Source organism: Triturus cristatus, chromosome 6 (assembly GCF_964204655.1).
Source record: "Triturus cristatus chromosome 6, aTriCri1.1, whole genome shotgun sequence".
Taxonomy (NCBI): Eukaryota; Metazoa; Chordata; class Amphibia; order Caudata; family Salamandridae; genus Triturus; species Triturus cristatus.
Window position 1 is genome coordinate 1,012,641,902 of NC_140589.1, and position 26,471 is coordinate 1,012,668,372.

General features: G+C 44.2%; 1 protein-coding gene across 4 annotated transcripts in view; it reads right to left on the minus strand.

The window, feature by feature from the left end:
• Positions 1-6,852: 6,852 nt before the first annotated feature.
• Positions 6,853-26,471, minus strand: part of LOC146820926 (zinc finger protein PLAGL1-like) — a 517,626-nt gene continuing 498,007 nt past the window's right edge. For all 4 annotated transcript variants that reach the window (XM_085611799.1, XM_085611798.1, XM_085611801.1 and 1 more), the window contains 2 exons: positions 18,641-19,131; positions 6,853-16,414 (listed from right to left, as the gene is read on the minus strand). In XM_085611799.1, coding sequence (XP_085467925.1) covers positions 15,139-16,414; positions 18,641-19,131 — 1,767 coding nt within the window. In that variant the 3' untranslated portion in view covers positions 6,853-15,138. The remainder of the gene's footprint in view (positions 16,415-18,640; positions 19,132-26,471) is intronic.

Consider the following 26,471-nt stretch of genomic DNA (forward strand, 5'->3'; position numbering starts at 1 on the left):
GTGAACTGAAAGTGCTAGGACCCCACTGTGAACCTCTGGTAACACCTGTGACCAGGAAGGATTGGTAGGAGGCAAAAAGCATCCTGATGGTCCAAGGATACCAGACAATCTCTCATATTGAAGGCCTGCAAAATGAGGCTAAGAAAAAGCATCTTGAATCTGTCCTGTTGAATTTATAGGTTCAAGAGGTGAAGGACGAGGATGGGCCTCCAACCCCTGTCCTTCTTTGGGACCATAAATGAAATCAGTTAAATCCTGTGCCTCTATGGCTCATTCCTTCAGCAGACTTCCACCTTGAAAGTCAAGGTGAGTGCTGGTAAGCACATCTCGGTGCAGAGGGCAAGAGAGAAAGGGTAGGGTTCAGCCCTTGTGGATTCACTGAACGATCTGCCATGAACATTTCTCAGTTGGTGGAAAAGCAGGAGTACCCTCCCAACCACCAGCTGGTGGTGACGTACTGGGGGATTAGGAGACTGAGGCAGGCAGAAGCTGAAGTGGAGTGGATCTGCTGCTACTGTTAGTGATGGTACCCCTAAATCATAACCTACATCTTTTGTGATATTTGGAGTGGCTGTGAAGGTTACCACTGCTGTGAGGGGTATAGCTTGAGGCAGCCTCTATACCGTTGGTAGAATTCATTAGTTAAGAAGGAAAAGCCCAGAGAGTGAGACGTAGCTCAGCTTCTTTATACGTATTCCAAGGACTTGCATCCTCCTGATTAGTGGCTCTACATTGAAGAGTAAGTACATAAGGGTTGCCTGAGCATTTACTGAGAAGGCAGTGGAAAGCATCCAAACATGAGGATTCTGTGAGACGACCATGCTCATGGATTGAACTGCGTTGAAATCCAGGCCACAGTTTGGGATCTGTATGAAGGTGTCCCAACTATCCTTGACCAAATTAGAAAATTGATTTATCATGTGTTTTTCTTTTCAATGGGTTTGTATTGATGCATTAAAAAAATTATCAGGCAGTACAGCATTCATTACAGAACCCAAAATGATACCCTCTCTGCCCCCCTCCCATAATGCCATCCCCAAACCGGACCAGTCACACAGTAAGCAATAGATACACATCGGATTATAGAGCTTCAGAGGATTCAAATCAAGGAAGCAGAGGTGTATTGAGCAGTCCCAGGGCTCACTGAGTTTGTGGGCATGTCTTACCCCGGAATCCTGCGTTCAAATATGAAACATTATATTTTGTAAAAGATCTTTGATTTGTCCACCAAGTCATATGCTATTTTGTCATGCCCCGAAAGGTGCCAAAACCTGTGGAGCCAAAGTACGTAGATTGGAGCTGTTGGTTTCCCCCAGAGAGACAGAATGGTATTCTTGGCAGCGAGGAGGAGATTAGATATTCTCTAGCTTGCCTTTTTTCATGTATTTTGCCTAGGTAATGATTAAGTTTTGTTAGCTCTCACAAGGCATGTCACATGTGTCAGAGGGTGTGTCTGCCACAAGCAAACACATTTTGGTCCATAGAGCTCAGCTTTTAAGACTATCTGGAGATGCCACGTAAAAGATATTCGAGTCCAGCTTTTAGGAAGAAGCTTGGACCACTAGACATTCTAGTGAAGGATGTGAAAACATAACATTTTTGTTAGCCAGGGCAGGTTTAAGCATTTTTTTTTTTTTTTTTTTGAAAACCTTTATTTCAAAATTCAGGACACATCTATTCAGCCGACAGCCCGAAGGTTCGGCAGCATTGAGAGTTAGATACAGTGATGTGTCCCCAATACAGTTGAAAGAGTAATGCAAAGGTCCAATTTTAAATAAACACAGAAAAAACTCACAACAAACCCCAGCAAGGCAGAACATTGAAAGCCCATGGCGAAAGCCCCCAGGGGAGGCCGGACCCCACTCATCTACTAGTTACAAGACTGTGTACGGAGGAAGAAGGGGGACAGCAGAGGCCCAAAATGGTTCCTAAAACCAAACTGTGCTGGAAAGTAGGTCAGGGGGAAAGCTGTTCCTCAGGAGGTTCCAGATCCGGGGCAAGACATATTCCCCCCCTGTATTGGTTCCACCGCCCCCAGATGGCGTGAACCTTCCGGGGGCGACCTCTAGAGCAGTAGACCGTCTTCTCCCTAAACATGCTCCAGTCCATGTTCTCCTTCCACGCGGTCAGTGTAGGGGGTCCCGAGGAGCCCCACAATCGCGCGATATCCCTTTTAGCTACCATGTTACCCAGAGTCACCCATTGGGTCTGCGCCTCATCGAGGTCAGTGGGCCCCCAGACGTTCAGGAGGCAACACCGCGCCTCCGGCTGTACCGCAGTGCCCGTCACCTCCCCCATAACTGCATGGACTCTCCTCCAGAACTCCACAATGACACCACATTCCCAAATGATGTGCAGGAAAGTACCCACCATACCACATCCCCTTCTGCACAGGCCGTCCTCCGAGAATCCCATGTGGACCAGCCTTGGCCCCGTCACATACACCCGGTGCAGTATTTTAAGCTGCACCAGCCGCAGACGCGACGGGATCGCAACCTCCTTAGGAGAAGAAACCGCTGACTGCCAGTCCTCATTATCCAACTCAAGGCCATCCCTAGTCCACTGTTCTCTCAGCCCCAAAAGCATATCTGCCCGGACGTTAATCAACTTCTTATATATGAGCGAGATCGTGCTCTCGGGCATATGACCATCAAGGACTCGGTCCTCAAGGGGAGAGGACTCCGGCACCTTCTCACCCTCCACGAGAACTGATCGGAGGGCGTGACGCAGCTGGATATACCTGAAATACTCTGAGGGCCCTAGCTCATACTCAGTCTGCAACTCCTCGAAGGACTTCACCCTCCCCTTATGCAGCACATCTCCCACCTTGGATATACCTATCAGGTCCCACTTATCAAAGCCCTTTGTATGCCAGAGTCTTCCCAATCTCTCCGATTCAAACAATGGGGTAGCGAGGGTGAGCCTATCCTTCCAGCCCAACGAATCAGTCGCCATCTTCCATACACGCACCGCCACACCTGTGGGCCCCGTGAGGGACGAGTCTAAGGACCGCGAATACAACGCCCTGTAGTAGTTGCCGCCACGAAGCAGCCACCTATCCAGGGCATACCCAGGGCTGAGGGCAGGGCCGTAAAACCCATGGTTGATCGCGCTCAGCTGCGTGGCCCAATAGTACCGTCGGATGTCTGGGAGCGCAATGCCCCCATCGTACCATGGGAGCGTCAACTTTGAAATAGCTATTCGCGGCCGCCCATCCCACAGCAACGTCCGTTGGAGGCCTTCGACCTCCCGAAAGTATTTGGCCGGTACCCAGTCCAAGGTGTTCTGGAGGGCATAGAGGAAGCGGGGAAGAGACATCATTTTGAACAGGGCCGCACGCCCAACAAGGGAGAGCGGCAGCCTCCGCCAACCTTCAACATCTCGCCTCAAGCGCGCCAAGGGGGGGAGCAGATTCCTCTCATAGCGCACAGCAGGATCCATGGATACAAAAATCCCCAAATACACGAAACCCTGCTGGGCAACCTGTATCGAACATGTTCTAGGGATCGGTGGGACCTCTCCACTAAGAACGTACAAGTACGATTTGCCCCAATTAATCACAAGCCCCGAGTTCCTACCAAACGATGCGAGTACGTCACAGACCACTATAAGTGACTTCTTAGGTGAGGCAAGATACAGTAGGATATCATCGGCATAAAGCGAAATACGGTCCTCGTGATCAGGCGACCACCGAAGGCCCCGTATATCCGGGTGCCAACGTATCCACGCAGCCAACGGTTCAAGGGCGAGGGCGAACAACAGAGGCGACAGGGGGCAACCCTGCCGAGTACCCCTACCAAGCTGAAACGGAGTAGATGCCCGACCATTCACCACAACATTCGCTAGTGGCCCCTCGTACAGCAACCGAACCCAACTCACAAAACCGCGACCGAAACCAAACTTGGCCAGCACGGCCCATAAGTATGCCCACTCCACCGTGTCAAAGGCCATCGTGGCATCGAGATGCCACAATAGCCGGTTCACGCAGCGTGCCCGCCCTGGCGATGACGCCATGAAGACGCCTAAGGTTTAATGCTGTGTTTCGGTGCGGGATGAAGCCAGATTGATCCGGGTGGACCAAATCGCCAAGCACCCTACTCAAACGGATAGCCAGGAGTTTGGCCAGAATTTTCGGCTCAGCGTTGAGGAGTGAAATGGGTCGATAGGAGGCGCACCTATCTCGGGGTTTACCCTCTTTATGTATTACCACGATCGACGCCAGCCGCTGATCCAACGGAAGGATCCCATCCCCCCGCGCCTCCAAAAACATGGCGCGCAGGTGAGGGGCGACCCTATCCGGGAACAGTTTATACAGGTCGATCGGCAGTCCATTCGGTCCAGAGGCCTTACCCGAGTTTAACGCGCGAACCGCCCCCGCCACCTCGTCAACCGTTATGTCACCATCCAAATCATCCCTATCTATGTCAGAGAGGCAGGGCAACTCGATATCACGGAGGAGCTCAGACGAGTCCTCGGGCGGCCTGTCCGACACAGGGGTATAAACCCTACGAAAATACTCGGCGAAACACTTCACAATCCCCTCAGGTTCCACAATCGCCTCTCCCCACTCTCCCGTCAACTCTGGCACCACTCTATTGACCCGTTCTTTCCTGTCCAACCACGCCGGGAGAGGTTTAAGCATTTTGGAATATCCCAGTGAACTACTGTCCAACAACAGGTTTCTCCCACATAGCCAGAGCCAGGTGGGGAAACAGGCTCATTTCAGGGAAGCAGGGGCTCCATAACTGTGGAGGATGACTGGAAGAATTAGGTTAAAGTGCAAGATGTTGCCTCCATACTGTGTAGGATTAACTCTGAAGGAGATCCAGGGGTGCTGGCAATATCTGCTCTTCGAAAAGATCCAGACTCCATCAGTATTACTAGTGGGTGGAAAATGGTTGTTTGCCTCTGAAGCATCTTCTGTGCTGTCAATATCTTTACCAGGCTTGTCATGGGCCTCAGAGTAGGAGCCAGGCAGTGCTTCCATCTTGGCAAACCATGGAGATAAACAAAGGAGCTGTCTTTCTAGCACACATTATCAAAACATGCTTTTACTTTTTCCTTCACTACCTGCATGAATTTAGCCGTATACGAAGGCAGTCCCATAGATGGCTCAGAAGGTGGAATCAGGGGAGGCATTCTAAAGCAATGTTGAATAAATGTTTGGCAGCGTGGCGGGTGTCAACTTTCTCTTAAGCGCCAGGGCTGCAGTGCATGGGGGCACATGGTTTGGAGGAGTTTGGGCTGGATCTACTGACCTCCGCACCCCTGGTCAATTAGGCCAGGACCTCCAGCTTCATATTCTTTAATGTCTGGATTTTTCTGACAAGAATTTATCTGGAATCGCGGACCGGTGTCAAGAAAAAGAGTGGTCCAGAAAGTGGGAGAATTTCCTTTAGGAATAAGATAATGTTTCAGTTCTGTGGTGCTTTTAGTGCTTTGGTTGCAAGATCATTCTATGAAAGGAGACTTAACTGAAGGAAAAGGAGAATTCTTTGGCAGTTCCTTGCTGGCCTTGTCCAAAAACAGCTTGGCCTCGCAATTCTTGATGGGTTTGGGAACCAGTACTGAATAGGAGACTCTTGCCGCAGAGTCACAGCCGTAGCCCATACACCACATTTACATGTCATCTGGATCCAACAAGGACGTTTCTGAGGCACCTGACAGGTTTTAAACCCTGAAACTATCAGGAGACATTTGACTTACTTGTTAAAAACAGAGGAATTTTGTCAGAAAAGCACTGAGCTTGCGGCCCACATCAATGAGGAATGGAAAAACAGGGATTGACATGGCAGCTAAATACACTCAAAATTGATTGTATCCTGTTCACTGATTCACAGATGAAGCTGCATGGCGATACCTGGCGGCACTGAATAGCTTGTGATGGAGATTAGTTTCCAGACCAATCTGGTGCCTGTATGGATATTCATAAGGTGAGGAATCTGCAGCAAGATGTATCAATCATAAACAACAATGTAATAAATATAGCAGTAAAACTGGTAATGAGTGTCGGGTATAGTATGCACTAGTTTGTTATGAGAATTCATACACAACACAACCAAGAAAAATTGATATATCAGGCAAATTGCAAAGAACTCATAACGCCCCTTACCCCACCATATTTGACAAAGCAAAACAGTCACCCTGTTCCAAACTGATCAACTAAGAACTAAAATGCTATTTCATAAGAAATGAGTTTGTGACAGAGAGACACACGTTGCTTCTTTAGGGCAGAAATGTACTTCACATAGGAGCAGAGATTTCTATTACTGTCTGCAAATTCTGCATCTTCTCAAGGTGGGGCGAGGCAAGATACTGCAGTAACTATTCAGCCTGCCCTTCTTTAGACACACAGAAAACGGTCATTTGGGTGTGCGGTAGTTAATAATTATTGGTATGTCTACAGAAAAAAATGAAAAATCTAACATATGATGAAACATTATAGAATGAGTTGCCAACATCAGTCTTGCACACAAAGATCTCATTCGCCTCTACAAAAGGCAATGGATGCTTCACAAAAAAAAAAAAATTAACAGTCAGAGAGGTAAGCTAGAACATATACACACACTAATGTCATGAACCGAAAGACAACAAATATACTTTCTTCTACAAAGACATGGAAAGTTGGTTGTCTATCAGGAGCAAAATATCTTCATTTTTTATTTTGGATATTTATTTCGGACATACAAAAATGTAGCAAAATAGACACATTACATCCCTTCTTAGACTTTGTTTATTAAGTAATGCTCATTTCAAAGATATAGGCAATCCTTTAATGTTATCACTTCTAATCACATTTGAGTAAATCTATTCACGAAGTTACATTTTATTTTGGAAAAAATAAATCAGAAAAACAGCTGATAATATTGTTTTATTGCTTTCACAAGTTAATTATACAGAAAATAAAACATTTTTTATATAAATCTTTCAGGTTTACATGTTTCAGCATTATAATGTATCATTACAAAACAAATGTTATCTCAGAAAAGCACATATTACAATGATGTGAGGTAACCAAGGTGAACGAGTTCCCTGATAATCAGGAGACTGGCCGAGCAGCACATGAGAATTTTCATATTGGCTTGAAAATCCTTTGAGAATAAGCAGCATTGTGTGGCAGAGAACGAATATCATCGATAACATGGCTGGTATACAGCAAGAATATAAAGGGGTTCATCCTGAATTGTAGAAAGGGGACAACCCACAGACCGATATACAGATATTATTAATATCTCAGAGCATGGGATGGATGGGGTGAATAAGTGACTCGCACAAAACATTCAGACTCATTTAAAGTAATTTTTACTGCTGTGTTATTTTCTGTCATGTACACATACATACACGCATAGATACACACATCATCCTTCCACACCTTTGTATTTAAACTGCACGTATGTACACCAAATGGAATCAACAAATATTTACTGTATCATTTAGACCCTGGTACATGGCTCCCTGGCCAATGAGATCAGCAGATGCTTTTGCCACAGCTCCTCGGAGGCAGGAAAGCCTGCATCCCCTATTTAAAGATCCCTATCTGCCTGGCAGGGATCTCCAAGCTATCAGAACAACTGCTGCTGCAAGAGGTGCAGTGAAGGATGAGGGGATTGATGAGAAGGGGCCATGTTTGTTGCATACTCTCAGCAAATCTTTAATAGCTCTCAAAAAATAAACTTACAAAGCGGGAGTTTATGTCGAAAAACAAAAAACATCAAAGGCTCTGATACACAGGGAGTTTCCTCCCTGTGTGTTGGGGCCACAGACTGATTTCACTGCCTCCAACTACCATGCCCCAAATTGTGATCACACGCATGAAAAACTAGCGACGATGGCTCCGCTCAATATATAGCACAGGGTGGCTGTCAGCATGACCCGACACACTGTGTTCGACTGGCTGTCAGGTTAGAGGTTTTTGATAGCAGAGACAAATTAGGCTTCAATATCGAAAACATAAATGGGGCAGGGAGGCAACAAATTTGCCGTAGGGGGCCATTCTCCATTTTTCTGTAGAGCCCTGCATCTGTGAGCCTCTAAATAGCAACCTGCAAGTGTATATACACCTCACTCTTGTCAATGGATTCCTCACACTCGAGGTCAAATAAAATGCCATCCATTGATTCTCACAAATGTCACATACTAACGTGTGACGAAATAGACCCACATTTTAAACCATCTGCATACCCATCCTGCACTTTATCTTCTGTAACCAACACATCAGTCAAATGCCTGCTGTAAATCACCCTCTTCGCAATAAATGCTTCGCCAAAGGTGATCATCCTTGCACTTCCTACTTCCTTCATCTTATGCTGTGAACCACCACCTTTAATTTAAGTATAGGTATTAAGCCTTCCAAACATAATATCTTCAACAAAAAATGAATTTCAAAATAAGACCAGTGAATTAACATGAAGTCTCCTAGTGATGGTTCATCGCTGCACAGATTTGGAATTAAGTGGTAAACTAATACAGTAGATTAGGATTATGTCGGTGTGTATTTTGGAAGCTACTGGCTTGAATACCACGCTCTCTCGTTTATCTGGATCTGGCGGCTCGTGTCAAATATACAACCAGAACAGCATAAGACTGCAGATGGAGAAGTGACAAAGTCCCACACAACACAACCTCACCGTCTATGCATCTCTTAATGACAGCCCTACTCCATCAGGATCCTTCTACCCCTGCTCCAAATTAAGAAAGAGCTGAAAAGATACATCTTTAATAAACACTACATCACAAAAAAGTAATAGTCCACTTCTGTTTTCACATCCCAGTTGCCCCTTTTTATCACTCTTTGACTATATCTCTGCCTTTGACTCTATAGAGCACTTCTTGCCTTTTAGATTGGTTGGCACTGTACAGATACCACATAAATATACGTATACATCATTTAGAATTCAACAAAAACAAGCACCTCTGAGTCTTTTCGTATTAACATGTTTTTTTCAGGACTTCTGGCTGAAATGGAAATCTGTATTATTAAGTGCCACACAAATTTCTGTTATTACTTTTGGCGTTGCTGCTCCAACTTAAAGGGATAACTTTAATTTTATCAGTTTCTCAGACATCTAAGGGATCCTTTATATGTGAATATAGACTGCAGAAGTGTGCCTTCTGGTAGTGAGTGAGAATGATATAAGCCAAATTCCATCCATAGGAAGTGCTTCCATGACATTTCCTTGAGGACAAAACAAGATGCAATATTTCTGGGATATGGTGTATTAAACATTACAACAAAGAATAAATGTTGCAAACCTTAAATTCACTCCCAAGGCTTTCAAAATAGATAAGCTAATACAGAATGCCTTGCGTGGGGCAAAATGACAAGGAGATCTTAGTGATCTCCTTGGTGCTCAAGTTACAACAAGCTTTTCAATCAGTTCTTCTTGCACATTGTATCAAAGGCAGTAGATCCAGCTGAACTATTCCTCACATTAATACGCAAACATTATGATGCAAAGTGAGGAGGCACACTCAGTTAAGATGATGATTCAATCAATACTCTACCTTTGTATTTGGCACTTAAGTAAAAACAAACTGTTAAAAAAGGGCATGGGACTAATGGTTCAGTGGACTTATTAATCCACCCTACGGATCTGTGTTTGACCTAATGGTCACAACTTTAGATTATGGTGCGTCACTTTCGCCTTTCAGCCGCCAGAGATTGATAAAACGAGTACTACTAAATTGGGTAACAATAAACGTCTCTTATTCATCACCAAGGTGTCTTTTGGGTTGATCGAGCTCTATACAAATACATGTTTACTCAGACTCTGGGTAGGTGTGTTTTTCACATTGGAAAACGTACACAATAAAGACACTCAGCAATTACCTCAGAACCTTATTCAGTGTTGGGTGCCAACATAAAATTATTTGTAGATAAAATTGTAACCTTTCCACTGAGAATTCTCCACCAGTGACAATCCACCCGCAGAACTTTCCCCACTATGGTGATAACACATCAGAGGTAATTTCTGAACACAGCCTCTCCATATGCAATGAATCCTCCAAATCAGAATTTATCACTTGTGCTACAAATTTGAGGATTTTCTGTTACGTCTCATCTTAAAATTGGCCTATTAGTCTGAGGAAATCCATCATTTAAAACACCAGTAACATAGCATGGCGGTGCCTTTTCATCTCGAAAGTAATACAATTAAAAACCAAACACAGACCTATATAATGAATAAGAGAGATGTAGTTTCCAAATAAAAGAAGATGCAGTTAGTAAAAGGGGCAGAGGAGCACAGCTTCCTGAATTTATCTTAACCTAGAAGCTGCTGAAGATGTATCCATAGGTTGTATTTAAAAATATGATATGATAGAAACAATATGGTTATTTCTTTAAGCATAGCACAGAAAGTTTTCACAAGGTGTGAACCAGACAAAAACACGTTATTAACAGCAAACACCACAACTGAGTTGATTTTTTCAACAACAAAAAAAAATTAGACTCTTGCTAAGTTCCATGTGTGTCATAAACCAATTCAAATGATGAACGGTTAAACTGACCATGAGTCACATATGTAAGCCATTTACTAAATAACTTCAATTAATGCATCTGAAATGGAAAACAAATAAAAACAAAACTATCAATGCAAAGGCAAACACATCAGCATTAACAATATAGACAGGAACACCTCCTGCTTCTGGAAATGTTTCCATAAATGAGACTATGGGCCAGATTTAGAGTTTGGCGGATGGGTTACTCTGTCACAAACGTGACGGATATCCCGTCTACCATATTACACGTGTCATAGAATATAATGCAGTTGTAATTAGGAGGACGGACCATCCCTCACATTTGTGATGGAGTAACTCATCCGCCAAACTCCGAATAAAGCCCTATATGAGGTATTAAGTGCAAGTGTGCAAAGTTTTCAAGCGAGTCAGTACCAAAGTTTTGCAAACTGTCTTGTTTGCAGTTTTTGTTCACCTTCTCCAGTGCAAAGTTTTGCTGTGCTTTGTGAGATAATTTCTTGGTGGAACTAAAGGCGTATATTGTGTTTTCTAGTTTGCCCCCGTTTTAATAGCAGTCAGAAATAACAAAATACTACATTTCCCATAATATTTTGACAAAGGACTACAAAAATGGGAAAGAGGTAAATCAGCCAAACAGAATCCATGGCACTCAATAAGGGGCCTACCTCTTGTGATGTCATCTTTTTTGCTGCTCAGGACAGATGATAATTATCTTTGCAGCATTATCACGTTACATGTTGTGATCATATGAGGTTCTGTAAATAGTTACCATGATTGTTATTGATGTATGGTTAACTTACGGAGTAGTATGAAAGCACTTTTCACCACTATCTATGGTTTTATTTTCGCTCCGCAATTCTCCTTGCTTCATTTTCCTTTACTTCTCACAAATATACATTTTATCTACTATGGTCATGGCACTGTCCTCCATTTGCAGGTCACTTCTTCTCAAGCAGGCCAACCCCAGGTTGAATCTGGCCGGGACCACCAGTTTGCTGACCCTGTATGCCTCAAAGGATGCCAGGGAGAAAGCCGTTCCGACGAGCAGTAGCTCATGCCTATGTGTGCAGATGCTTTGAAGCTCCTTGAACACCTTTTGCAAGGCGCTAAAACATACGGGCATCTCCAGTCCTTTTGTCTTTGTTGGAGGCGCCCCCATCCCTTCATGGCTGCCCTACAGTAAAGAGTACCAGCTGGGTCCGAGATGCCTGCTAGTTTTGCGTAGTAAGAAACTGCACAAATGTGGTTTTGCACCCAAGATCTAGTTTCGTTTTTGGAAAAGGCCCACTGTATAAATTCCTCCACATCCCTACTAGACGCTTTGTCAGTTCCCTGGGTGCCAGTTATAGCCTTAAAAGTCATCCAGCACTTACCGTACTTGGTCACTGTCTTGGGAGCTAGTGAACTGTTCACTAGCATGCTCAGGTCAGATGTATCATGTTTCACAGTTCTCTTGGTATCGCTGTCCCATCAAGGTCCGTGTGCTGCGCTAACTCCCTGAATCTCTGCCACTACAACCGAGACACTGCATCAGCCACTGCATGTTCAAAGCCAAGAATATGCATGCTCCTGACCGCAATATTAGCCCTAAGCCGGCAGCCTATCAAATTCCTCAGCAAGCGGACCACTATTGAGCAATGTGCCACCTGCAAATTCAAAGCTTGGACCACCGCATGGTTGTTTACCCATAATGTAATCTGCTTGTTGGCAAGACGCTCTTCTCATATAGAGAGGGCCACTATGACTAGGAATAGTTTCAGTACCGCAAAATTTTTGGGGATCCCTTTTTCATGCCAACTTGCCAGGCAGTGGGCTGCTGCCCATGTCGAGACGAAGATGGCCCTAAAGCCTTCGCTCCCAGCTGCATCAGAAACAGTTCCAGCTGCTCTGCCGTCACCCCAGATTCTCAACAGATCAGGGTCCCATTGAAGTCTGCTAGGAATGCTGCCCATTGCCCCAGATCCGCCTTTACCCCTTATGTCAGTCTGACCCTGTGCTGCCTCTTTGTCACTCCTCTTGTTAACCATCCCAGTCGCTTGGTAGAAAGCCTACCTGCTGGTATCACCCGGTTGGTAAAGTTAAGCTTGCCTAGAAGCTGTTGCATTTTACCTACTATAGCTTTCTTCTTCTCTAGTCCTACCCTTATTGTGTGCTTCAGGTCCTCCACCTTTGTTGCTGGCGTTCTGCACTGGTCCTGCATGGTGTGTAACTCAATGCCCAGGAAGGAGAGTTGTGTAGTAGGGCCTTCCGTCGTTTCCTGAGCCAGGGGCACCCTCAGCTCTTCAGCCAAATTCACAAACTGCCCCAATAGACCCACACACTCAGCAGAGCCCGGTTTGCTGATGAACAAAGTCATCCAGGTAATGAATCCTTCCCCCTGGTTTTGTGAGGCATAGCCTTATTAACCTTAGAACGCAAGGATACTACGAACCAGACGAGGTACATTTGTAAGACGTGGGTAAGGGCCTGTTCCTCCTCAACATTGTGGGGGCTCTCAAGTTACTATGATTCAGCAGGGGAGTATCAGGAGGCGAGCATGTGAGGGAGCTGCCTGAGTCCTTAAACCACAGGCAGCATGGCAAGACAACAGAAGGAGTGCAGTAGCCAAAGGTGGAGCTGCTCAAGCGTGTGCCATTGGGGTGCCTTATGGCAGGGGCACAGGGAGCAGGCTATAGGTTATCATGGAGTCAGCAGAGGGTGAAAACAGCAATAGCAGTTCGGGTCAGGCATGAGGGCTCCCCACAACCCTTGACAGCAAGGTGTAGCCTAGAGGCAGCAGGTGACGTGCTAGACCTTTGCTGAGAGGGGGCATTCGCTCAGGGCTCTGTCACAGGATGTTGTCATGGGCCATGGACTGGACTTGAACTTTAGACAATTGGGGCAATGATGAGGTTATGCTTTGTTTAATTTGAACTGTGTGATTTGTTCATTCAATATGTGAATAAAGAGAAGCTGCAGCCGTTTTGCACCATCAGAGGCTTGTTTCATTGGTTTTCACAGGGGAAGGTGGGGAGCATGTATCGTGCTGGGAGTTTGTGGGTACACGGCCATCTGAGAGGGGATTAGAGATCGTGTTGTCGAAATCTGATGTGGCGAGGGGTATGTCATGTTGCTAAGAGATGGGTACCGGTGCCAGTCATTATATCTTTCCTCTGGGGCTAGAGTGTAAACAAGTTAGGGGACTTGCCAATTTTAATTCACGTCACGGGACAAATTGTGCAATCTTCCATAGGATCCCTTCATCTACTTGCAGCAAAATACATAAAGGCAGTGCAACTGGGATTCAAATCCTGAACTGTAAAATGTGTTTTTCTCCTTCAACAACTTGGGGAAATTTATGGCTCAGCTACAGTTCTTTTCCCTTGGGCTTTAAGACTGTAATACCTTCTGGATAAAAGCAGCCTTGACAAAAAAAGACGCATAACATAAAGGAGGGACGGATGGTAATTCGAGCATGAAGGCTGATGGGCCACACACACACACATACTCACACTCACCCATGCACACTAACTTGTACCCATCAATTCACTAGCAGGCACATATACACCCACCATTCACAAGCACACACATATGTACGCACCCAACCTCAGCACGCATGCACAACTACACATATCTTCATACATACACACATGTACCAAACATTTTAAATGTTTTACCAGTCCGCAGCAGGGGTCTCAGGGTGTGGGAGTGAAGCCTCAATGCTTCCTAGATGATTGGACTGCCATCTTCTCTCATTGGCTGCCCTGGATATGGGTCAGCCAATGAGAGGAGGCAGTAGTCCCTTGTCAGGGTGGGATGGGGTCAGTGAAACTACTGACTCCACCCCACTGTATGAAGAGGCGTCACTGATAGCCAGTCATCCCTGGGCCCTTCAAGGCTTAAGACTGATGAGCCCAGGTCTGAGTCCATATGTGAGGTACCCGATCATAATGATGGGGAGGACCGCCAAGCACTTTGGTCACAAAGCTGTGAAATCTTCAGCCCGGCAAAGCTGAGCTGAGGAATCCAGGTGCCTGCTCATTTACAGCATGCACGGTGCCTGGCTGCCTGACCTGAACATGAAGAGTGTCTTTGCCCAGCCAGACTGACACTCTTCGTGTTTTCAAAAAAGTTGGAAGGCGGGGTGCCTCCACCCATAAGGAAGGGCTGCTACAGTCAAAAGGTTAACAGTACATAAAACATGTTTTTGACAATGAGGTCACAGAAATCTCAACAACTTATTAAATAGAAAACCCAAATTGATAACCTGGATTTTTCTATAACGCATGTTAACTTAAGTGCTTTCAGAATAAGCATACTGGACTGACTTCAATTTCCTACATACAATGCTAAAGTCAGTCACGCAAATTGCTTATGATGATGCATGGCTCAAACGGTCGCATTGTCATTTCTGTAGCAGCTGTAATTGACTGTGTAGAAATGTACAACTCATACATTTGTGATTGTGCGTTTCCACTGGATGAAAAGTACACATCTTAAGAAGTGGGTTTAGATACACAACGTGTGGAAAGCTATAATAGAACAAAAGACTATAAATCCACACAAATAAACACTATTTCAAATATAAATCTTATGTCATTCTCTAGGATTTCCTATTATAAAATTGTTCAGCAAAGGCTCAAACATTTTGTACACTGGTTGAACAAAAAAAAAAAGTAGTCACTTGAATGCATGATGAAAATGAGGCAGGGCTGGTGAAGTAGAGGCGAACGAGTGAAGATACCGTGGAAACTGGTGGGGGCTTGCTCCACCCAAGGGTATTTGCAGATCCTGTGACTGATGTCCAGGGAAGGTCCCTCCATGGAGAACCAGCTCATTTTCGAGATGCACGGGCATGTCCACACAAATATTCTCATTACCACCAAGAGGGAGCTGCCACAATCCCAAAATATGAGAGATCTCCTGGGAAGTCATGGCAACAGTATCTGAAACTGAGATTTCATCTTTCTGCACTGTGTATTCACCAGAATCATCTGTGGATGTGGAGGAAGCTTGCATACTAACCTCCAAGTCGGTTTTGTGAGGCGAGAGGGTTAATGGCAAAGGCAGTCCCTCATTCATATTCACATTATAAGCCTTTGCATCCAACAGGACTGGCTGCTCCTTGATAAGCGTTGAGGTAAGTGAGGTAGAAATTGACTCATACTTATTGATCCGGAGTTTCTGACTATTGGTGACAGGAAGTAAAGATGATGTGGAATGATTTGACAAATGCTTATCTATAGGACCTATCCTTGGTGCAAAAGCTGTAGATTGCATGGGATGTGTGAATTCCTGGCTAAGCCTACCATGAAAATGTGTGCCACTGTGCTCTTCTTGTAAACTACAAATGATGTCACTTTGTACAGGATTAACATCAGGAAAGGAACGCAGCATAGTATCATCTTCCTTGAGTCGAAATGTAGATATGGGATCCAAGAATACTTGAAAATCCCTACTCCCTAGCCTACCCTTGAGCAACTCCTGAGAATGGGTTTTCTTGGTGTGTCTAGTCAAGTGATCTTTGCGCCCAAACCTCTGGTCACAAAATTGGCAAACAAAGTCTTTGCAGCCTGTGTGGACCACCATGTGACGGCGCACATCCTTGCGAGTGTAGAAATGGCGATCACAGTGATCGCATTTATGGTTCTTTTCTTTAATGACTCCAGATGGTTTTCCTGCATGGGTTTTGAGGTGTTCTAGTAGGATGACGGTAGTTTCAAAATCCTTAGTGCAAACACGGCAAGTCAGGTCACCACTGGTGGCTGCATGAAGGGCCAAGTGCCTTTTGTAGCCCAACTTGGTGTTGTATTTCTTGCCACACTCTTCACAGCTCATGGACATCTTGTTGGGGTCATGAGTATGTAGGTGATTTTTTAGGTGGTCTTTTCTGTGGAAGGTTTTATCACAATAAGAACATGCGTGGGATTGCTGGGGGGAATGAGTTGCCATGTGCCTGTAACAAAACAAACAAAAAGTTGAAGTGGTTTGAGGGCACGGCAGAAAATACTTTTTTCCTACAAGACTATCCTGTAAGGACAAGCAAGGATAGCCGATTTAAGAGTTGCAGACACCAAAAGCTGGGATCATCCTAACAACCATGACAGGCTTCACTTGGAAAATTCTGCAGTTCAGTCCGTAGGTACAACAAAATATCTCTTTAAAACGTACGATCATCATTAAAAACATGGTATAAGGATTATTAATCTCACTTTTGGGAAAAGACAATTGTGGGGCAGTAAAGCACTTAGTGGTTGATTAGGATGGTGGGCGGATCGCCACCGCCGGTGGAGATCTGCCCGCCATCGCAACCCGATTTACCCCAGCCATATTATAATGGCGGCGGTATCGCGGTAGAGGCAAAGTGCGCATGCCACTTTTCCGCCGGTCGGCAATCGTTCTGATTGCCGGCCGGGCAGACTTGGGCCACAATATGGTGGTGGTGCCTAGCAGGCACCGTCATCCATATTAGGATGTACGGCATTCAAGGCCTAGGCTGGTGGGGATTGTCTTTGGGAGCCCGTTGCGGGGCCCCGGGGGTGAAGGGGTGGGGGCTGCATTTGGGGGTACCTATAGTACCCCCCTTCATTGCCATGCACAAGGTGGCAGGCACCCCGCGGTGCCTGCCACACAGTGCATGGCAATGCACAACGTGGTATTTCACCATTGCGGCGGATGCTGCAGCCAGCAGCACCCACTGCAATGTTTAAATGCCTGATGCGACAGCCGCGGTGGCGGTGGCATCATGATTGGGGTGTCGGGACTGCCGCAACGCTGGGGGTGGTCCCGGTACCGCCCGCCATCCTAATCAACCCCTTAGAGGTTGATTTAGAGTTCAGGGCACGGGTTACTCCATCACAAACATGACAGATATCCCGTCCACCATATTACAAATGCCATTGGATCTAATGCACTTGTAATACGGCAGACGGGATTTCCATCACGTTTCTGACAAAGTAACCTGTCTGCCAAGCTCTAAATCAGGCCCTTAATCTTGTAAATTCTTCTCAGGGTGAAGCTGCATTAGGGAACACAAACTATAATAGAAAAGGTTCTACTGAGACAAAAGTTACATCTTCAAAGTAGTAAAAAAAGAAAAGAATTTTTAAAAAACAAAATAGCAATAACACTGATTAATTCCCGTAAAAAAGGTCTGACTTATTATAAGTATCAAATGCAATATATTATTAATTACTGAAAGGAAGAGTGAGGGCTTATGGGTGACAGGAAAAAGTGTGATTCCCTCATTATTTTTGTCCAAATTCATAAAAAATAAACTAAAGGCATCTGGTAAGAGAATATATTTTTCACTTGTGAAAGGAGCTTTGTAACGACTATTTTCAGATGACTAATTTACCCTGGAGTGGAAGGAAACCAATGTTGACAATATGTTGTGCCACATCCCTTCTACATGCTACACAACATTAAAGGTAGGTCAAATACTCTGGAGTAATTCAATTGATTAATGCTATTATGATGCGACTTGACACTTTAGGATAATGAAAAACTTAGTAAAGGACTAAACCATTAGGCAGATTATAGAAAACAGCATCTCATAGACACCCATTCCACACTTACTGCAATACGTGTTCTAAGATTTCTCCATAGCACTCATGAGATTTCTGTTCTAAAACAGATTAGGCTTTCCCAATAAGGCTCTCATTTCAACTATATTGGGGAATGTGTGGTTTCCAATTCCAAGTAAAATGAAATTACTTTGCCACCAGAGTTTTTAATACACAAAATTTGTCAAAGTATAGCATTTGGAATTTGCATTAAAAAACAGATCCCTAATAAGGAAAATGTTCGAAGGTGAGAAATATTGCATCCGCAGCATGTAATTCCACATTCTTATGTTGTCAAACTCGCATTGTGGCGTAAAATTGCCCCACTGCAAAGCCACATGGTGCAGTAATGGAGTTACTCCTGACATGATGTTGACCACACTGTAAATATGACTAGTTCAACATACAAACCTAAACCTAACATACATCTGAAAAGAGTTGTCTGCTCTATTAACACTACATCCCTCTTCACTTAGCATTTGAACACAATTTAGTGGATTTGTAACAGCTTGCAATATTTACAGCATATTAAGTATGTTTTAAATAGAACAGGACATTGCTGCAGCACAAAGTACAAACTGAAAACTCACAAATTCTAGTGTATTAAAATGGTTTACCTTATTAATTTATATTTAGAAATGAAAGCTTTGGCACATTCCGGTTGTGGGCATCTGCACAGACGCTCTCCTGTGTGGGAGTAACTGTGAAAGGTTAGTTTTTCAAAACTGCTGAATATCTTTCCACAGACACGACAGGGTAAGGCCTCTAAATGAGTGGAGTCTCTTCCCTTTTTTCTGGGCATTGAAGACTTGGCATTTCTTCTCTCTGCAACCCTGGGAGAAGGAGCAGGCTCACTGGCTGAGCTGGAAGGGCTCAACTTTATGATGGAAGAACTTGAAACGCCCCCTTGACGAGGCACAGTGTGTGTTCCCAATTCAGGCTCCTTTAGTTTCACTTTGTTTTTCACCTTTGTTTTCATTGGCCCTAATAATTTTGGTGGTGTAAAGCTGATTTTTTTTTCATTGACACATTGGTGAGATTCCAGTGGCGCAGTACTGCTGAAAAGGATGGCACATCTGGGGCATTCCCACTCATCAATAAGCGCAGTCTGTGAATGCAAGAGGAAATAGATCATACACTTTTCCACAATTAAAATATTCAGAAATAACAGTAAATGTATTTTTATTTTATTAAACCGAACCTAGCCTGAGAGGGCTGCAGAGCCCAGAGCATGTCCACAGAATATGGAGCCTACATGATGACGAGGGAGACAAGCAGGTACCTTTACAATGAGAACTAAGGAAATTAACTTAAACTTTCTTTTACTGATGAGCAATCAAACCGCTTTGTGAAAAAATGCTTTAAATGTTTGGTTTTGAGAAGATCCATTTAGATGACTACAGGCACATGGTTGCTGATGTCTAGAATGAGAAGAGGTCCGTTTGGCCATATGAACTAAAAATATACTACACTAAGGGGCCTATTAGGATGCCACCACCCTAGCAGTGCTGGGACCGGTCGCCAGTGTTGCGTCAGTCCCACACCTGCAATTAGGAAGCCACCGCCACTGTGGCGGTGGCATCCTATATTTCCAGGATTGTGGTGGGCGGTGCCCACAGCACCGCCCGCCACAAAGCTGGGAATGCACGTTGTGCATTGTCATGCACAAGGTGACAGGCACCGCGTGGTGCCTGCCACCTTGTCCGGGACAATGTAGGGGGTACCATAAGTACCACCCATGTGCACCCCCCACACCCCCAATAGCCTGGGGGCCCGCAATGGGCCCGAAAGCAAAATCCGCATGCCTCGTTGCCGCCATGGAAAGGCTGCTTCCCGCACCCATGCTAATATGGATGGCGGTGTCTAGCAGACACCGCCACCATATCCAGACCCTTTTCCACCCGGTCGACTGGTCGACCGGCCGAAAACCTGCGAACGGTCTTTCTGTCCGCCAGGGTCCTCCCCAGCCATACTAATATGGTGGAGGGAAATGGGTGGCGGGCGGGGTATAATGTAGGGCGGATCGCCACCGCCATGCGGGCGGTGGCGATCCACCCTACATCATTATAGACCTCTTAGTTTTGTCGACTTTTATAGCTTCTAATTCATTTAGTTTATAAGGCTTTTACATCTAAGAAATATAGCCTTGATGATGGAATAGATGGTGAATTAGACACATCCCAGATTAAAAATATTGTGTGACATGAATATTGCCTCAAACATATCATGGAACAAAATATCAAGGCACGAATATACGTTTTAGATATATAATATTGTTGACAAGAACATAGTTTTAAATATTGTTTACTGCAATATAGTAACATAAATATTGTTTTTTGATTAATTAAATGTGTTTTAATATATTTATTTTAGAAGTTAGCATTGTTAGTACAACTGTTATTCATAGATTGGAATTTTAAGGGATTACATCTTTTTAACATTTAATTAGTCCTGTAGGATATAGTAGTATGTTATTCGGGTTTTAGTAGAAAATAGTGAAAATGTAATTAAATTATAATGAAATTAATTTTAATGTTAATTAGTTTTTTTATTGCAAATTAAATGTTTAGCTGAATAATAATGTTACCATTTTTTGTTTGATTGTTATATGTATCCAAGTGTAATTTATTCATCTTAATGTGTACATTATTTTTTATATTTTGATTATTTTGTTACATACTAGTAGAGAGTTGTTGGGTATGTATAGAAATAGAGTGGGGAGTTAAGGTATCATTAATTTAAATGTATTCCTAAATTTGTTATTGTGAATTTGACATTTAATACTAATTATGTACATTGTTTAATTGTTATTTTATGTGTTTAACTTTAATTTTTTTATTTTAATTAATTTATTTATATTTTAATTATTACATTTTTGTTAATTATTTATATTTTAGTAGCAAGTTTGGATTGTATTGTAAAGTGGGAAGTAAATTTAAAAGTATTTTTTTAAAGTAATGGTTCACAATATTTAATTGAGTAAGTGAGAATTATGACTATTTTTATTAGGTGACTTAATATGTCATATGTTTGGTTTCATTTTTTTATGTATTGCTTTTAATTGTTGTAAATTGTATTATTTTGTTTATTCTATTTGTTGTAGTTAAGTATTATTTTAAATTAAATACGGTGATATTTATTTGTTTATTGTGTGTTCCTGGTCGGTTTAGAAATGAATTTTATTTTTATTAAAGCAACGTTTTTTTATTTTTAGTCTTTTTCCTAAATTGTACAGTATTACTTATTTATATATTTTATAAGTTAATAAGATTTTTTTATATGTTTTTAAATGTTTTGTTAAAAAATGATTAGGAGTTGGAATGTCATGTGTAATCCCCCTGAAGTCTAATACTTTTCCTACTATTGCTTAGAATTGTGTTGGATTAGTGAAACTTATCCCCTCCAAAGTCCAACATCTTCCCTACTTTTGCTTAAAGTGGAGTGGCAATCATAAATGTAACCTCTACGGAGTCCAACACTTTCCCTACTGTTGCTTAGATTGGAGAGGGAATAGTAAATCTAAACCCTCTACAGTACAACACTTTCCCTGCTGTTGCTGAGACTGATAGTAAATGTAACCAATCCTGATGTAAACTATTATAATATTTTAAATAAATAACTAATACGTGCTTATTTATAAAAATAAAAACGATATACTTACCTTCTTTGGTGATATTATCTTCCACAATATTTGACACAATATTTTTGTTACTCCCATTGTAAGGATAGGAACACAATATTATGGTAAACCATATTTTGGACACAAGTTTTGAGACACAATATTCTGTCAGACAACCGGAACAGATAGGTAGTTAAGGAGGGACATTTGCTAGGTATGGAGAGGAACAGGTTTAACAAATTTAATGTTAGGTAATCCATTTCTCTACTTACCCCTTTCATTGACAAGTTCCATAAGTAACTAAGTAGCATTTTACTAAAGCACGCGTATGCCGAGGCGTCTTAGCGCCAAGAGTTCCTGGATTGAAAATACCTATATACTAGGAGTGAATAGAGAGAGACAGGTTTTTAACAATGCTCTAAAAGAGGATCTGTTGGACTGAGATCTTAGAATGAGAGGCAAAGAATTTCACAGCCTACAAGCCAAAAAATAAAAACTTCTCCCTCCGTATCTCACTTTCTTAATTTTGGGAACTGCCACTAATTTTGCAGTGGCAGATCTTAAATTACGTTTAGGAACATGCCAGAAAAAGACTTCCGAAAATATGCGGGGCCTCCACTATACAAGCCCTTGTGAACAATACAGAGGACCTTAAATTTGACCCATTCGGTCACCGGCAATCAATGAAGGTCACAAATGCTTTTGGAAATGGGATCAAATTTTGGGATCCTCAAGGGCAAACGGTAGCCGTATTCTGAAGTGACTGAAGCTTTTGCTGCGATCTTTTCTGGATGTTCAGATACAGTGCAATACAGTGGTCTATCCTAGATAGGATGAATGCAACAAAAAACAACTTCTGCATATTCACCGAATTGAAAGACCTTCATCAACACACTGAGGAAATACAAACAAGAGGATGTAACCTTATTTATTTGGTTAGAAAAACAAAGCTGCTCATCAAATCACAGCCCGAGATTTTTTACTTCCTGAACTGGACAAGGAGGGGTGCCTAAACAGGTATGCCACCAAGACGTGTCCCAGAAAGAGTTTTCGGAACCAAAGCGGATAACCTCAGTCTGTTCAGAATTCAATTTAAGGCAATTTTCTTGCATCCTGGTGACAATACTAGACAGGGTATCTTTACATTTACTATCAACAGTGCCCACGTCTGAGGAGATAGACACCACCATTTGTTTGTCATCTGTGTATGACACTACGGCAAAACCACAAGATCTAATACGTTTTGCTAAAGAAGTAATTTAGATGTTGAATATTGTAGGCGATAGTGAGGAGCCCTGGGGCACCCCACATTGTAAAGGGATCTGAAACAAAATTCCCAAAAGCCAGCTATGAACTAAGGATGGCAAGGGCTGTGCCTCTAATCCTAATCCCCTCTAGCCAGCTGATTAACAGTGAATGATTCACTGTATGAAACGCTGCAGAAGAGGTCGAGAGGATTCAGTGCAGCCTGCCACCTAAGTCCATCTGCCTACAAATCTCCTCAGTGCCGATCAACAACAGACTCCGTGCAATGTGATGGCCTAAATCTATGTTGTGAGGGCTCCTGATTTCTATGAATATTGAGGAAGGCCATGAAGTCGGCATTAAGTGCCTTCTCCAGTATTTTAGCTGGTAAGGGTAGTCTAGATATAGGTCTATCATTTTTAGCATCATCAGGGTCCAAGGTAGGCTTTTTCAGTAACGGGCAAACTTACGCCTGTTTCCATTCCACTGGAATGTAACCTAAGTCAGAACTCTATTGAGCAATATAGTAAGGTGTCTAGCCACTGTTCTGGAAACCATATGCAAAACAAAACTTAGACAGGGGTCCAACGGAGACCCTGATTTAATGGTCTGCAAGAGAACCTTTGTTCTATCTTCAGTTATGGGGGTAGGGGAACAACCTTTACAACGAAACTTTGACAACGCGTGCAGTTACATCGCGGATTTTACAACGAACGCGATGTAACCACGTGATGCCATTACAACGCAAGTCTATTCATCGACTTGTGCTAGATGGCGTGCTAACATTACAAATGGTGTAGTTTACTATCCCAACACCTTCCCTACTGTTAAGTGGACTGGAGTTGGAATAGTAAATTACGCTTTTCTAATGTTAGCACGCCATCTAGCGCAAGTCGATGTGAAGACTTGCGTTGTAATGGCATCGCGGGGTTACATCGCGTTCGTTGTAAAAACCGCAATGTAACTGCACGCGTTGTAAACACACGCGTTGTTACGTCATACATCCATGGGGGTAAAATGATCCAAAGTTGTCTGACTTAATCCAGAACCATCTCTGGATTCTTGAGATAAGGAAAAGGAGACAAATGTAATATCTGTGCTAATCCCTTTATATATTGGGAAGAATTCATCATAGACCCCAGACACCTTTGCCTGAAAGTACTCCGCCAACTTCTTGCAAAACATTTGTGTAGGTGGGATGAGTTGCGAGCTATTATAGTATGAAAGAGTAGTGACAGTCTTAAAAAGTTCTTTACTAGAGTCTTTAGCTGCACTTATTTTATCAATAAATCTCTAGATTTCTCCGAAATTATCAATGTTTTATACTCAACAATCACTGCTCTATGGGGAATATTCACAAGAATGTGTGCTAATCATCACAAAAAAATGTTAACGTCATTTTACACATCGCAGCCTATCACGGGAATATAACCCCGTTTCAACGTGGCATTCACAACAAGGTGGCCCCATGCGATAGTTTGCCGAAACCGCAGCCAATGCCTGCGATACAACCACCTCGACGGAGATAAAAACACAAACCCCAATGCGAAAAAACCTGCGATGGGCCAAAGCGCGATAAGGAAATCAGCGATAAGCAGGTGGGAAAAATCACCATAAAAGTAGAAAAAACACCCAAACACAAACTGACCAACACCCAAGCACCATGGAGGCAGCCGGAGCAGGCGCAGAGGACGAGCGCAACCCCACAACCACTGGACGACCAGCCCGGGACCTCGGGGACAGGGAAGGGCAAGGACAAGAAGAAGAGGAAGACGATGTTCAGTCCGCAGGCGAACAGGATCATAGTCACGGAGGTGATGGAACACCATCAACAACTGTTCGTCACCTCCAACGTGTCATTGGGCACTAAAAATGGAATATGGCAGGACATCATGGACAAGGTGAATGCCGTCGGAAAGCACAAGAGGACAATGGACGAGGTCAAGAGGCGATGGAATGACATCAAGCGAAAGGCCAAGGAGAAACTTGCAGCCAACCAAAAGGCAACAATGCAGACTGAAGGTGGGGGCCAGCGCCACAGCTCGTGCTGGATGACATGGAGGAGCTGGTATCGACAGTCATCTGTGTGGATACTGTGGCCGGAGTCGGGAGACCAGACACTGCTCGACAGGACACAGTACAACCACAACAGGGTGAGTGACCACCAGTTACTGGGGGGACCGGTGGAGATGGCCACGATGGCACACATGCACAATCAAGCAGAGCACAGTGCACACCCTCAAAAACTCTGGGTCATCGCCCAGATCTATAGACTGTCACAATGTACAATGCCATGCTGTCTGAATGTCAACATGTACCATGCGGCTACATACATGTGGACACATTGCAATAAACCATCTCCCCTTCACATAGCAGGGCCACCGTCAACACCCCCTGCAGAGCAGTCCCAGCCACTCTTCACTGATGACTAGGAGGACAACCCCAGCATCGACGCACAAGCCCTCCTAGACATCATTGACATCATCCTCGACTCACCTCCAGGATCAGGGCTGCCCAGCTGCATCAAGGAGACCCCAACCACCACCCAAACCACCCAGCAGGAGGCACCCACGGCCCCCGCAGTCTCCCAAGACCCCAGGAACAACACACGGCCTTACAATACCATGGGCTGAAGGGCCAGATGGAGACGGCTGAGCAGGTGCGGGTGGGGTTGGACCTCATGGCTACCAAACTGGACGCCATCCTTGGGTGTCTATGCCCGCTCCATGGTCTCCAAAAAGCCCTGACTGAAATCGCTGGAGTCATGATGTGGAGAGAACACCTGTCCGCTCAGAGGGGCTCCAGCGATACCAGCCGTGAGCTGCACACATGCAGAGGCTCATGGAGGACATGATGCAGATGGAGGCGGAAAGGATGGCAGCCACCGCTGCACACCAGCGAAATGTAGCTGGGATCTACCATGCCCTGCAGATCCTCATCATGGCATTGCTGCCACAAGGCATGGCGATTATGAATGCTGCTGCCCCCACACCATCCACATCTCTGCCCCCTGGTGTGCCATTGCCTCAAAGTGCGGCAGACGTATCCACTCCGGCACCTGATGTGTCAGTGGCACACAGTGCCTCAGCCGGTGCTGCAACACCTACAGGTGGGGCAGAGCACACATCCGGGGACGAGGACGTGGATAGGTTTGTGATCAGAAGGAGGCACTAGCATTCATTTCCGACACCTGGCCTGTTTCTGCTTGGTGCCGCACATTGCCTCATGACCTTCCACTGACCCCCGATACACTCTGATGCACTCACCTTGGACAGCGACATGGACTGCCATATCCTGTTTGATGACCAATGACACAGCGAGCAGACTGCGGACTGTACCCTTCCTCTCCCACAGTACTTGTCATCCCTGGATGGACTCTGGCTGGCCTTCCACGGGCACATATTGTGTGGTGTGCTTGGCATGGCCCTGTACCGCTCCAGCTGCGAAACTCCACTGTATGTGAAATAAACATCCAGTAACGCACTGCTGTGTTATGTCTTTTATCATTCATGTGTGAATGTGTGGATGAATGTAGGGACAGTGATTTCTCTTGCGTCAATGATGCTCATCCTGTGGGATGCCAG